The following is a 14,388-nucleotide window of genomic DNA, read 5'->3' on the forward strand; positions in this document are numbered from 1 at the left end:
TGTCTCCACTGGTAATTCTGACACTCTGACCAATCCATACCTGATAACATAATATTATTTCTCCAATGGCCACAGGGTCCTCTAAGGTCTGCTGCTGTTTTCTCTGTCCAATTATGGCTCACTTTACAGACTTGGGGCTCCATAACCAGTGCTCATTTTGAGCATAGTAAAAGGTACACGACTCCTGAAACTAAAGAATAGCAGTGAATAAGCTGACAGGACTTCAGGGCCTTGTTGAGCCCAGGCAGAAGCTTCTGACAATTTTTACCTCGTTAACACAAATACAGAAGTTCAAAGGAGCTCAAGGAAGTGAAGGGCTCAGCCCAAAGCCTGATGATTTCTCGCATTCCATGGGAACAAAACCATCCAATAGGTGGGTATAAACCCTCCCTTGAAAGGGAGGTAGGACTCACAGGATGTTGCTGGGAGCTATCATTTACTGATACCATTCTTTCCTTACCCTGCCTCTCTGAAACCTCTTCTTGCACTCAGAAATCTTGTTAAGATCTTCCTCTAGGACTCTGATATATATCATTGTCACTCCCAATTCTCTCCTTCAACTCCATGACTCTCCTCCCTCGAGCTGTCAGGAGTGTTGGATGCTGATGTGTACCCACTGCTGTGCCCTCTGGAAATTGTTCTATGATGACAAAGTTTGACCTCTACATGATCGCATCCTTTACATTCTGCACACAAAGGTTTTGCTTGTTACAGGAGTAAAACATACACATTTTCAAAATTTGCTAAATGTCCGAGGAACCCTTTCATCATGTCTCCATTAATACACACAGGATCAGCTGAAATCTTCACCATGACTGCACCACACCTCACTGTCTCCCTCTTTGATATCCCCTTGCCTCTCTTCTTCATAGAGCATTCCAAATAAAATGCCTGCAGGAAACTCTCCAACTCAGAGACTGTTTTCCAAGAACCCAGCACAGGATACTTACATTGAAAGTAAATAGCTATTGACTTGGAACATATGTACTTTCTCATTTATTTCAAGAAAGAAATTTTAAAAAAGAAAAGAATGAAAATCTAAAGTAATTTATAGTCATATAATTGATAAAGGTTACTTTAAAACTTTTGTTCTAGGGCTAAACTGACTTCCACTTCAATTAGCTTAGGAGATCTAAACATTCTGCATAATACACTGAAGATATCAAATTGGGTAAAACAGAAATACAAGAGCTGATAAGTTCAACAAATGACCAAGACAGGGGACAAGTTCTGAAATTCCAGGAGCCCATCCTATCAGTGAGGTTCTAAGGGGTCTTCTAGCGTGTGAGAAGACAGGAGAAAGCATCCCTTCCACAGGAAGTTAAATCATTCCATCTCACACCTCCACCCTGACACCTAACTGGCCTCACAGCTTTTGGAAGTTCATAGAGCATGACTGAGAATACTGCTTCAATAGATTACCAGGTGATCAGTAGGTTTAAGAAGCCTGGAGTAGACAAATGCTCTGAAGATAAAATGTACACAGTTCTGCAACTGGAGACATATGATCAGTTAAACACACACACACACAAAGACACACACACATGAACTATTTCTCAAGCCTCCAGAGAAAATCAGTGTATTCCTCTAGTGTTCTGAAACAAAACAAAACAAAACAAAACATTAGAAATTCTGAAATGCTACTGAGTCTGTAGAATTCATGTGACAGTGATCATGATAATGCTGGGTTGATGGAGCATGCCTGTAATTCCAGCACTTGGGAGGCTGGGGCAGGAGGATTCCTGGGAGTCTGAGGCCAGTCTGGGCTACAAAGTGAGTTCAAGGCCAGCCTGAAATATGTATTGAGACTGTGTCACAAAAAGACCAAAAAACTTTTTAAAAAATACTCTTCTTAAGTGGTTCATTATTGTGTGAATTTCCACGAAACCTACATAAAGAGGCCAAAAGAGTCCATGGTCTCAGCTTCGCTACTCAAGGTACCTGATGTCTATGGCTTGGAGGAAAGCAGTGATTGACTCAGGTCTCCACTCCCCAAAATGTCTCCATCCAGCTTCCTCCAGGAATAACAGGCATTGAATTCCATGTAGTGAGAAAACAAAAACCTCCAGACCTAAGGAAAATGGGTTACAAGTAAGAAAAGATCTGCAGGAATGCATCATTGCACCAGTGGCATTTTCACTGCTGACAATAGAGAGTGCTATGGCGCTCATCTTGGGACAGGAAGTAACAACTTTGAAAAGTTTAGTAGACTAGAGTTTCCTAACCCATACTCACTGTGAGTTAACTCAGTGGGTGTGACCTGAACAAGCTGCTGAACTCCTGGGCAGGGCAATCCCATTTGCATGAAAACCCTATCCTCTGCCCCCAGGAGAGTATGAAGAGTTATAATGAGGGCTGGAGGGCTGCTTGTGTGCTAAGCAGTCTTGAAGAGCACAGTCCTGGGCTGTCCGCACCATGGCCTGGGCTCCTCTCCTGCTCACACTTCTGGCTCACATCACAGGTCAGCAGGGATTTTCTGGCTGGGGCTGTGCAAGGCAGCGGTGTTGCCTCTGTCTCCTCGCCTGACCGTCACTTTCCTCTCTTCTTTTCAGGGGCTGAATCACAGGCTGTGGTGACTCAGGAACCTGCACTGTCCACATCTCCTGGAGGGACAGTCACACTCACCTGCGGCTCCAGTACTGGAGCAGTCACAACCAGTAACTATGCTGCCTGGGTCCAACGGAAACCCTACCAAACACCACAAGGTCTAATAGGTAGCACCACGCACCGGGTCCCTGGTGTTCCTGCCCGCTTCTCAGGCTCCTTGCTTGGAGACAAGGCTGCCCTCACCATCACAGGGGCCCAGCCTGAAGACGAGTCCACGTATTACTGTGCCCTGTGGTAGAGCAACCATGTCCACAGTGACACGTGCAGATGGGGAACTGAGACAACACAGCCTTGTGCACATCACCCTGTGCCCCTCAGCACCTCCTTGCAGACAAACACAAGACTCAGAGTCATGGGTGGTGTCTGAGAGAGATGGGAATCTTTGGAGCCTTAGAAGGGGACCAGGTGAGGCAACCACTGCAAAAGCCCCAGTGAACTCCACCCTCACCAGTGTGTGCCCTTCTGTAACCCTCTCCTGAGTATGAGCTGCACTGAGTGACTGGTTTAGCAAATTTGAAGACTCAGGGTTTAGTTAAAGAAAACACCTGGCTTAGGAGACGACAGTAGCTGCATTTGGTCTGTGCTTTGACCAGTTGAGGAGCAAAGTTTCTCTAAACTAGAAACTATTCAGTCAGTAGGCCAGGCTGCCACTCTGAGGAGGCAGAGAGGACTCCCATGGGAGAACTAGAGAAGCAGCTATAGGTCGAAGACATGTCACTCAGCAGTGCAGCCAGAAGTCTGAGTGTCCGAGATATGGGAAAGGCTGTAAACACTTGGAGTTTCATATTTCCCAGGTTTTTCTTATGTTTCACTAACAAATGTTAAGTCCCCTTTCATGGTCTACCCCAAGCAGGCTGTCTCTATGCTTTAGGCTCCATTTAAAGAAATTGGATGTGCAAATCTTCAGTGTGGACTCTGGTGGTTTTGACTTCTTGGTTGCAACCTGATGTGAGTTAGGAAACAACATGGGAGCCAATACGCACAATTTTTAAACCTTGTATATAACCGGTTGCTAACAATAGAATAGGTAACTGGTTAGATACCACTGTGGAGATTAGATTATAGAGATTATGGTTTGTTTTGGTTGATTTCTTTGGGATTGCCTACCCTGAAAAATGACACACAGTAACCAGCAAGCTAAAGCTGCAAAACCCAATGTAACTGAGATCAGAAATGGATCCTCCCACTCCAGCCAGGCCTTCAGATTATGCAGGCCCTGATGACAGGCTGCTTCCAACTGAATCAAGTATCTTGAACCTGAGCCATCCAGAACCATGTAATTCCTTGATTTCCAAAGCATGGAAGTTGGGAGATACTAAGTGTTGATGAGATACTAACTATTTAAGTCCCTAAACTGAGAAATCAATTGCGCCAGATTAATAGAATAAAGACTAAGAGCTACCAAGTTACTTTGATCTTGGAGTCGGAAACTGAGACACTCCCCGTGCTAATGGAGCACCTCCTCAAGAACATACTGAGGCATTCCGTAGGCTGTTTCAAAGGAGTGGCTCACTATCATGCTTATATTTGCCATGCATAAGGTAAAGTTTTGCTGGCTTTTTCAGCTCAAAAGAATAAAAGGCATTTGTATTTCCTACACACAGCAAAGGTTTTGAGCAAAAGCTCATCCTACAGTGTATGTGACATGCAAATTTTTGAAAGGCAGAAAAAAATGATGTTTTGTGACTAACTCAGACCTCCTTAGTGCCCAGCCTATAAGAGAGGTCCCTAAAGCCCTTGATGCACATACAGAATAGTAAGTAAAAACAGATAAAAACATAAGCCCAAAATAAACATCTCGTCCTTATAAAAAGATACTAGAGTTGGTATGCCTTACCCACAGGTTCTACATCTGCAGAATCAAATACTGTGGACCAAATATTTTTATACAAATTTTTCTATTTGTTCACTAAATTATGTTAATTTAAATTAATGGATTTAGAGCCTGGTGTGGTGGCACACCTCTGTAATCCCAGCACTCCAGAGGTTGAGGCTGGAGGACCACTGCAAGTTCCAGCCCCCGGGGGGTTGCATACTGAATTCAGGGCTAGCCTGAACTACATAGTGAGACCCTGTCTCAAAAGAAAAAAAAGGAATGGATTTAGTATGCAAATACATAGAAATCTACTTATGCCAAGTATACAGAAATTTTGGAATATAAAACTACACATAGTAATTCAAATGTATTTTAAAACATTAAAAAGCTAAATGTAGTTTCTTAGGTAAATTTCACTAGCCTTTCCTTTTAAATCCTATAATAGTGCTTATGTAGCAAAAATAATTTACATGATTACAAACTTAGCACTAAGTTTTATATCACATCCATTTTATCCATGACGTATTAGCATTCTAAACTGAAACATTGCATCTCTGCCATCCAGGGAGCCCGGTGAGCCAAGCAGGTGGGGAGAAATCTCACTCATCACCTCTCCTCCATCACGCGAGCCTCAGTCCAGAGGAACTCAGGTGCCTGGCCAATTTCCCCACACTACACTTAGAGAAGACTTAATGTCAGTGCTCCTCAAACTCTTTCATGAAATTGAAAGGGAAGGAATTCTCTCTAACTCATTGCTGGAGGCAAGTATTAGCCTGATACCAAATCCAGAGAAAGACTCCACAAACAAGAGAACTACAGGCAGGTTCGGTGCTCCCGCAGCGGGAAGCGCTCTGGCTCCCCTCTCCGCCCCTCCCCCAGGGCTGCCTCCGCCGCCCGGAGACCCCCGTGTCCCCTGCCCCAACACCCGACTCCGCGAGGCCTCTGCCCCAGCGGCCCGCGCAGAAGGAGAGGGCGGAGAGGACGAGCTAGCGCTAGCTCGGCAGGCGCTCTGCAGCCTCCTCCGCCTCCTCTGCTCCCTGCCCAAGCGGATCCCAGGGAGAGGACCCCAGCACTCCTGCAGTGGCGGTGGGAGGGGCCTGGGGCGGCCCAGCCAGTTTGCCAGGACTAGGGACCGGCCTGGCCACTGCCGCTTCGAGGGCCCAGCAGCAGATGACCAGCTCGCAGAAGACCCTGGTGCTGGGGCTGAAGTCCCTGCAGGAGGAGCCCGTGGAGAGCTTCCTGATCACGTGTGGACAAGTCAGACCTGTACAACCCGGAGGAAGCCATCCTCGACCCCCCAACACCCTCTACCAAGGCTGCTACTTCAAAGCACATATTAAATTTCCTATTGACTGTCCATATTCACCACCTGCCTTCAGATTCTTGACCAAAATGGTGCACCCCAACATTTATGCGAATGGAAATGTGTGCATTTTGATTCTTCACCCGCCTGCAGATGACCCACAGAGTGGAGAGCTGCCTTTTGAAAGGTGTAACCCTACTCAGAACGGGAGGAGTTTCCTGTTAAGTGTAATCTCACTGCTTAATGAGCCCAAGACCTTCTCCCCAGCCAGTGCAGATGCCTTAGTTATGTTCAGGAAAGGGAGGGACAGTAAAGGAAAAGACAAAGAATATGCTGAAATCATTAGGAAACAGGTTTCAGCCACTAACGCCGAAGCAGAAAAGGATGGAATGGAGGTCCCTACAACCCTGGCGGAATATTGCATCAAAACTAAGGTGCCTTCCAATGACAACAGCTCAGACTTGCTTTAGGACGACTTGTATGATGACGACATTGGTGATGAAGACGAAGAGGAGGAAGACGCCCACTGTTACTACGACGATGATTCTGGGAAAGAGGAGTCCTGAGGTACTGTTTAGTGCCTCTGTACTGCCCTGCCTGCCCTCTCAGGCCAAAGGGAGGGAAGCAAGTGGGGACCTAGCAGTAACTCCTCAGCAATAACTATTCAACAGGGGTTGGGGAAACAAACACAGCTCCTGCTGACTCCCCTTCAGTTTTCCCCTTTTTATAGACCTTTAATGGAAAGTAACAGAACGTCTGAATTCTTGCATTCTTTACTCTTCCATCACTGTATTGATTTAAAAACAAAAAACAAAAAACCAAACTCCAGCCTCACTTCGTCTTTACAAAATGTTCACAGCAAAACATGTTTGCTCTGTTTTTAGATTTCTGAAGAATTAAATAGTCTTTTTAAGACATTTAATGTGTTTTAAAGCTGGGAACCCACTGGAAGTTCACAAGTGCTGCATATCCTGGGTAGGAAAAGAAAATGGAAACAAAGTAATGCACAAACTTGAAGAAAAAACAAAACCCCGGATTTACCAAGGTTTAGCTGCTCTTTACATTAGTGTGTGCACATCTGCTCAGCCCTTGGTGATGAACTTTGTTTATTTCCCTTAAGGCTGGGATGCAGTTGGCATCAGGGAATGACTTCTTGCTAAACCTGATGTAGTGTGTTCTTTCAGCCTAAACACTGAAATAAATTTTCATACTTTCCATTAAAAATATTCATACTTTCCATAAAAAAGATAACTACAGGTTAATCTCCCTAATGACTATAGATGCAAAAATTCTCAGTAAAATATTAGCAAACAGAATGCAGCAAATCATCAAGAAAATAATATACCATGACCAAGTGGGATTCATCTCAAGAATGCAGGGATGGCTCAATATATGCAAATCAATAAATGTAACACACCACATCAACAGAGCCAAAGACAAATGGACAAAAACTGAAAGCTTGCACTCTAAAATCAGGCACAAAACAAGGATGTCCACTATCACCACTCCTATTCAATGTAGTTCTGGAATCATTAGCCAGAGCAATTAGACAAGGGAGAGAAATAAAAGGAATAAGGATAGGAAAGGAAGAAGTGAAATTATCATTATTGGTAGATGATATGATATTCTACATAGAAAGCCCCAAAAATTCCACCAAAAGTATTCTAGATTTAATAACCAAATTCAGGGGGCTGGGGATTTAGCTCAGCGGCAAAGCGCCTGCCTGGCAAGCGCAAGGTTGTGAGTTCAGTTCCCGGTACCGGAGAAAAACCAAACAACAACAACAAAAAAAAAAAACAAACAAACAAAGAAAAAAACAAATTCAGTAGCATAGCTTGATACAAAGTCAACCAGAAAAAATCGGGGCTGGGGATTTAGCTCAGCGGCACAGCGCCTGCCTGGCAAGCATGAGGTCGTGAGTTCAATTCCCGGTACCGGAAAAAAAAAAAAAACAAACAAACCAAAAAAAAAAAAAATTAATAGCATTCTTGTACACAAAAAAACTCATTGAGAGAGAAATAAGAGAAATCACAGCTTTCACAATAGCATCCAAAGAAAAGAAATACTTAGGAATCAATATAATAAAAGAAATAAAAAATCTATACAGCAAAATTACAGTACTCTGAAAAAAGACATTGAAGAGGATTTCAGAAAATGGCAAGATATTCTTTGCTCATTGATAGGAGGAACCAACATTGTGAAAATGGAGATACTCGTAAAACTGTTCTATACAGTTAATGCAATCTTGATCAAAATGCCATTAGCAAACCTCACAGATGTAGAGAAAACATTCTTAAAATTCATCAGAAATCAGAAGAGACCTGTAATGACAAAGGCAACCCCAGGCAACAAGAGGCAAGGCAGAAGGTATCACAAACCCTGACTTGAAATTATACTACAAAGCTACTGTGATGAAATCAGCATGGTACTGGCAAAAGAACAGACCTGAGGATCAGTGGAACAGATTAGAAGATGCAGACACAACTACAAACATATTCATCCACTTATCTTTGACAAAGGGGTCAAACATGTTCACTAGAAGAAAGATAGCCTCTTTAATAAATGGTGTGGGAAAACCTGGCTTTCCACGTGCTCAACACTAAATCTGGATCATGTCTATCACCATCCACTAAACTAAAGTTTAGTAGATAAAAGCTCTAAATATTAAAACAGAAACACTAAATCTACTGGAAGGGTAAGAAAGTAGAAATCTTGAAGACACAGAGCTAGGCAGAGAGTTCATGAACAGACACAAAACTGCACGAGAAATACTTCAAAGTGTGAACAACTGGGACCTCATCTTACTCAAAAGTTTTTGTGCATCTAAAGAAATCACCAACAGGATGAAGAGAAAACCCACAAATTGGGGGAAAAAATTATCCAGCTGTCCTTCAGACAAAGAACTTCTATGTAGAATATATGAAGAATTTAAAAAGTCAGGTCCCCAAAATTCAAAGACCCAATACAAAAATGGGCATCTGAGATGAATACACACTTCACAGATGAAGAAATACAAATGGCAAATAAATACATGAAAAAATGTTGAACATCATTGGTCATTCAAGAAATGCAAACTAAAACAACACTGAGATTCCATCTAACCCCAGAAAGAATGGCTATCATCAAAAAATCTACCAATAAAGAAAAAAAATCTACCAATAACAAATGCTGGCAGGGCTGTGGAGAAAAAGGAACTCTTCTCCACTGTTGGTAGGAGTGTAAACTGGTGAAAGCACTGTGGAAGTCAGTGTGGAGTTTCTTCAGAAAACTAGGATTAGAAGTGCCATTTGACCCAGCTATTCCCCTTCTGGATATTTCCCCAGAAGAACTGTAAACATCATATCACAGCAATATATGTCCACTCATGTTTATACAGCACAATTTGTCATAGCTCAGTCTTAGAAACAGTACAAATGCCCATCAAAGAGGAATGGATAAAAAAGATGTGGTAGTTTTATACAATGGTGTATTACACAGCTATAGAGAAAGATAAATTTGAGGCTTTTATACATAAATGGATGCAACTAGATACCATACTTGTAAATGAAATAAATAAGATTTGCATGTATAAACATCACATTGTCTCCCTAGTGTAAGAAACTGAAAGAGTAAATAAGATCCAAAAGGTACAATAGATATTGTGAAAGGGAAAGAAACTGCTCAAAATAAAAGAACTACTGGGATGAGGGAAAGGAGAAAAGAAGGAAGGGAAATATATATATGTATATATGTGCACAAGATAGCTAAGATCATTGTACTACTAATTTCTATTAGTTCATTCAAAGTGCTTACATTGTTTGATCAGTTATGCATGCCTATATTTGGTAATCTGAACAACTACTTTGAAGATAACAATATGTAATATAATAATCTTTATTAATTTCCTATCATCTTGTTTTGAAATTCTGCATCATTTTTATCGTTTTTTTATCCTCTTTTAAATAAAAAATTGAAAAATACACACAATACACAAAATATAAGTAAGAAATGTTAACTGAAGAAATATTTCCTGTTGGCCATAGACCACTTTTTTCATCTGTGTGGAACTATACAGCCTTTTTTCTTGTCAGGATTGCCTAAACAGTACAGCATAGCAATGATATATACATAATTAACATTTTATTAGTATAAATAATCTAGTGGTAAATCAAAGCATAGAGGAAGATGTGCAGAGATTATGTACAAATACAGCAACATATTATATAAAGGACTACAGCACCTGTGGATTTGTGGTTTGGGGGTTCAGTCTTTTACTTTATAGTGATTCTAGGGATGGTACTTATAGTTCATTCTGGTTTTAATTTTAAATTTAAACTAATCATTCCCTTCCTCTTCCCCAAGCAAGTCAAGCACTTTGGCAAACTATTTCTGATACTCTATTTTTTCAATTTTTATTTTTATAGGTACATATTTACAAGATGCACAACGACTATACAAATCAGTACAGAAATTCCTAAAAAATCAAAAACAAATTGCACTCAACCCATAGATTCCCCTTTTGAGGATCTATCAGAAAAGTTAAAACATCATATTATAGTGACATAGGTACATCCATATTTATAGAAACACAACTCATGATAGCTAAAACCTGGAGGTTGCCTACATGTCCATCGATGGAAATAGATAAAGACCATGTGGTATTGTTATAGGCAGCTGAGTTAGAAATATTATCTGCAGTCAGACTGGGCCAGGCCTTCCAAGGAGCCAACATGAAAGACAAGATACCTTGTGAATGGAGACATTCTCCCTGTGGGCCGGACGTCAGGACAAAGGACTAAACAAATGCACCCACATACCCCGTAGGTGTAAACATCAGGGATTGATATTCTAAATAAGTAGCAACCACCTTCAAAAAGCCAGAAAGAGTCACTAGCCCAACCCCCTACAGGAGAAGCCCCTGTTCTGTTCTGTATTCATACTCACTTGCTACATGACTCACTTCCCCATTTGATCCCAGTTTACTCAATTTTACCTGAACAATTATACTTGTAATCTTATTGGCTGATCATAGTTTTGTCCCACCTCATGCCCATCTTGTAATTTCCCATTTTCCCCCTATCTTGGTCCCCCACCCCACCTCGTGGTTTTGCCCTATAAAGTCCCCAGAAAAGGCAGGGTCCTTTGCAACCCACTTGGGCCACCTTCTGTCCCTCTCCTGGATAGAAGCTTTCTTTCCCTAAATAAATATATTCTACCTTTAACCTCCATTGTCCCTAAAATTCATTCTTCAATTTTAGAGAACACAAACTCGTCCCAGATATCACTCAGGTGGGGAGTTTTTATTTTCCTGTGTCAGTATTTATACACAGGAGCCACTATTCCACCGCAAAGAAGGATAAACATGGGTCACGTATAAGAAAGTAAATGAACTTTGAGACTATATGTTTCAGTAAGATAAATCAGACACCTGGGCCTAAATATCCCATAGATTCTCTTATGGGAGTAACCAAATCATAAACAAAGAGCAGTTCAAAGGCAGGTTACTGGAAACGGAGGGCTATATATTTGCAGAAAGAAAGGGGGATTCCAGGGATGTAGATCTGTTGCCCCAAGTATCTGCCTGGCAAGCGTAAGGTCCTGAGTTTGATTCCCAGTACCAAAAACAAAGAAGAAGACCAAGAGATGGAAGGGTTTAAGGAGTATATGAAAAAAGAATAAAGATATTTTAGACAGTTACCCCATCTCCCCACAATGAAAGTAATCATTCTATGCTGCAAACAATTGCAAACACATAAAAAAACAATTAAAAGTACTCTACTGAATACATCTAAATTTTGTTATTTAATTTTTCCTATAAAACATATGCTACCAATTTTTTTCTTTTCTGAAATTTTCATCTGTATATAAGGACATCTGGATAAATTGCTAAATCTTCTCATGTATCTCCAAATGTACTCATATTTAATGCTTTGAAATGCTTATTTAACCAAATTATTTGAGTTGCGCCTAAAACGTTACAAATATGTTCCTAAAAGTAATTTTCCGTACTTATAAGAGGACCTTTTGTGCCCTAAAATTTTACTCTATTCCCTTCTTCTTTCTTTGTTATCTAGCTCCAGTCTGTTTCCACTGGTAATTCTGACCTTTGCCCAATCTCCTCCCTGAAACATACCCTTTTCTTCTGCCAATAGCTGCAGGGGGCCCAGACATGTGACACTGTTTTCTGGTCCAATTGATGAATTTATAGGTTTGGGCTGTACAACCAGTGCTCATTTCAAGCATGGGCAGAGGTACAGGTCCCTGAAACTAAGGCTTTCTGCAAATTAGCTGACAGGAATTCAGTTCCTTATTGAGCCAAACAGAAGACTCTGGAAAATCTTGAGTTCTCCAACACAAATCAAAGAACTCCAAGCATGTGGAGGGCTCGGCTCCATCCCTGGTGGTTTCTCCCATTCCGTGGGAACGAAACCATCTACCAGTCTGGCACAAACCCACTTTTCATGGAGAGGATGGAACACATAGAACTTTGCCTGGACCTATCATTTCCTACCGTGTGTATCCCCAACCTCTCCTTGCACTCAGAAAAAAAGCAACCCCTTATGATCTTCCTCTGGGATCCTGGTACACAGATTATTGTCACACCTTGTTCTCTCCTTCAAGACCATGACTCCCCCTCCCTCCCGCTGTCAGGGATATTGGTCGATGATGGATTGCAAGTGATGCGCTCTCCACCCATTCCCATACAACTAACAGATCTGCGTTGTCCATAGTCACAACTTTTACCCTTGAAGACCCACATGAAAATTAGGTTGTTGCACGTGTACAACAGATAACCTTGCCAAACTTTGCAAAGCATCTGAGGGAACAGGTCATCATAGTTCCCTAAATCTACATGAGCTAAGCTGAGCTTTTCACTGTCAATTCATTACAGCTCAGTTTCTCCCTCTTGACATCCGCTTGCCTTGCTTCATCATTTATCATTCCAAATAAAACCCCTGCAGGAAAATCTCCCACTCGGAAACTGATTTCTAAGGAGCCCAAATTAGGATAGTGATGTTAAAAGTAAACAGCTTTTTATTTGGCAATGGTATGCATTCTCATTCACAGCAAGAAAGAAAATCAAAAGTAATTTATACTTGAAAAATGGATCAAGGGTGTTTTAGAAGTTTTGATGCAGAACTGCACTGACTTCCACTTCAATTATTTTAGAAGGTCTAAACATTCTGCACAACCCATTAATATCACATTCGGCAAATCAGATAGGCAAGAGGTGAAAATTTCAACAAAGGATCTACACAGGACACTGGGACTGAAGTTTTAAAAACCCTTCAGGCCAGTGAGGTTCTCAGGGGCCTTTTAGCGTCTGACAAGACAGGAGAAAGCATCCCTTCCACAGGAAGTGAAATGATTACAACTCAAGGCAGAAATGCACTTAGCCGGCCTCTTCAGTTTCTGCAAGCCCATAGGTTATGACTATGAACACAGCTCCACCAGAGAACCAGGTGACACGGAGGCTACTAAGTTTAAGAGGCTAGAGAAGGCAAATGCTCTCAAGCTACGATGTACACAGTTCTGTCATGGGAGCCGTATGATCAAACACACAGACACACATACACACACACACACACACACACACACAGAGGAAATATTTGTCACACCTTCAGAGAAAATGAGAATAGTAGTCCCCCAGCATCCTGACGACAGAAAAATATGAGATGTGAATGAAAAATATAGTCAACGTTACATTATTTATTACATTAAATGACATGTTGCCATTAATCTCACTCAAAATACTCTCTTTCATTTTGCATACTTATCACACTTGCCACCTTCTGAAATAGTTTTGTAAGTATGCTTTAATGTTTTAGTTCGGGCTGTTATGGCTACCTCAATATCCTGAATCAGTTAAAATATTCAGCTTTATCGTCATTATCACCAGAAATCACACGTTTCAATCATCATACTTTCATGAAACCTTGCAAACACTCACCAAAGAAGGTTTGCAGAAAATGCGAGAATGATGGAGAAATGTGTTTGAGGCAAGTACAAATATCTTGAGGGGGGAAAATGTATCATTTCCTGCATTAATTTTTTAAACATTGACCACATTATTTCAATAACACCCTACAAACATTCAGAAATAAATTCTGAAATGCTACTGAGCCTGGAAGAATGAACTCTAGTTCATGGGGCAAAGATCTGAATAAGTGGCTAATTATTACGTGAGTTTGTGAAACATCTAAATTCAGAGCCCAAAATCATCCAGCGTCTCAGCCCCTACACTCAAGGTATCTGATGTCAAGACTTGGAGGAAAGCAGTGATTGGTTCAGATCTCCACTCCCAAAATATCTCCATCCAGCTTCCTCTGGAATCTCACCCAATGACCTTGTTGTACTGAGAAAACTAAAAACTCCAGACTTAAGGAAAAGGAGTTATAAATAGGAAAAGACCGGCACGAATGCAGCATTCCATGAGTCCTATTTTCACTGATGACACTAGAGGGCGCTGTGGGCTTAACCCTGGGACAGCAAGTAACAACTCTTATCTGCTATAAATTCTATTACCACGTACTCACTGTGGGTTACCTCGGTAGATGTGACCTTAACAACTTTTGAACTACTGGGCAGGGCAATCTCATTTGCATGAAATTCCAGCCTCCGGCCCCAGCAGGGTATGAAGACTTATAATGAGAGCTGGAGGGCTGCTTGTGTGCTAAGCAGT

At 41.5% G+C, this 14,388-nt stretch overlaps 1 protein-coding gene and 3 gene segments (V, D, J or C); all 4 read left to right on the plus strand.

Moving 5' to 3' along the window:
- LOC102009145 overlaps window positions 1–14,388 on the plus strand; it is a 718,028-nt gene that overhangs the window by 159,300 nt on the left and 544,340 nt on the right.
- Window positions 1–14,388, plus strand: part of LOC102014012 — a 660,803-nt gene that overhangs the window by 105,631 nt on the left and 540,784 nt on the right.
- Window positions 2,374–2,845, plus strand: LOC102012734. The segment is given in 2 exon segments: window positions 2,374–2,461; window positions 2,553–2,845. Coding segments are annotated over 2 exon segments (339 nt in total).
- Window positions 3,319–6,293, plus strand: LOC106146280 (ubiquitin-conjugating enzyme E2 R2-like). The gene is given in 4 exon segments (XM_013520303.1): window positions 3,319–3,372; window positions 5,480–5,670; window positions 5,672–5,712; window positions 5,715–6,293. Coding segments are annotated over 4 exon segments (864 nt in total). The 3' UTR covers window position 6,293.

The sequence above is a fragment of the Chinchilla lanigera genome, unplaced genomic scaffold, assembly GCF_000276665.1.
Source record: "Chinchilla lanigera isolate Chin_1 unplaced genomic scaffold, ChiLan1.0 scaffold00054, whole genome shotgun sequence".
NCBI lineage: Eukaryota > Metazoa > Chordata > Mammalia > Rodentia > Chinchillidae > Chinchilla > Chinchilla lanigera.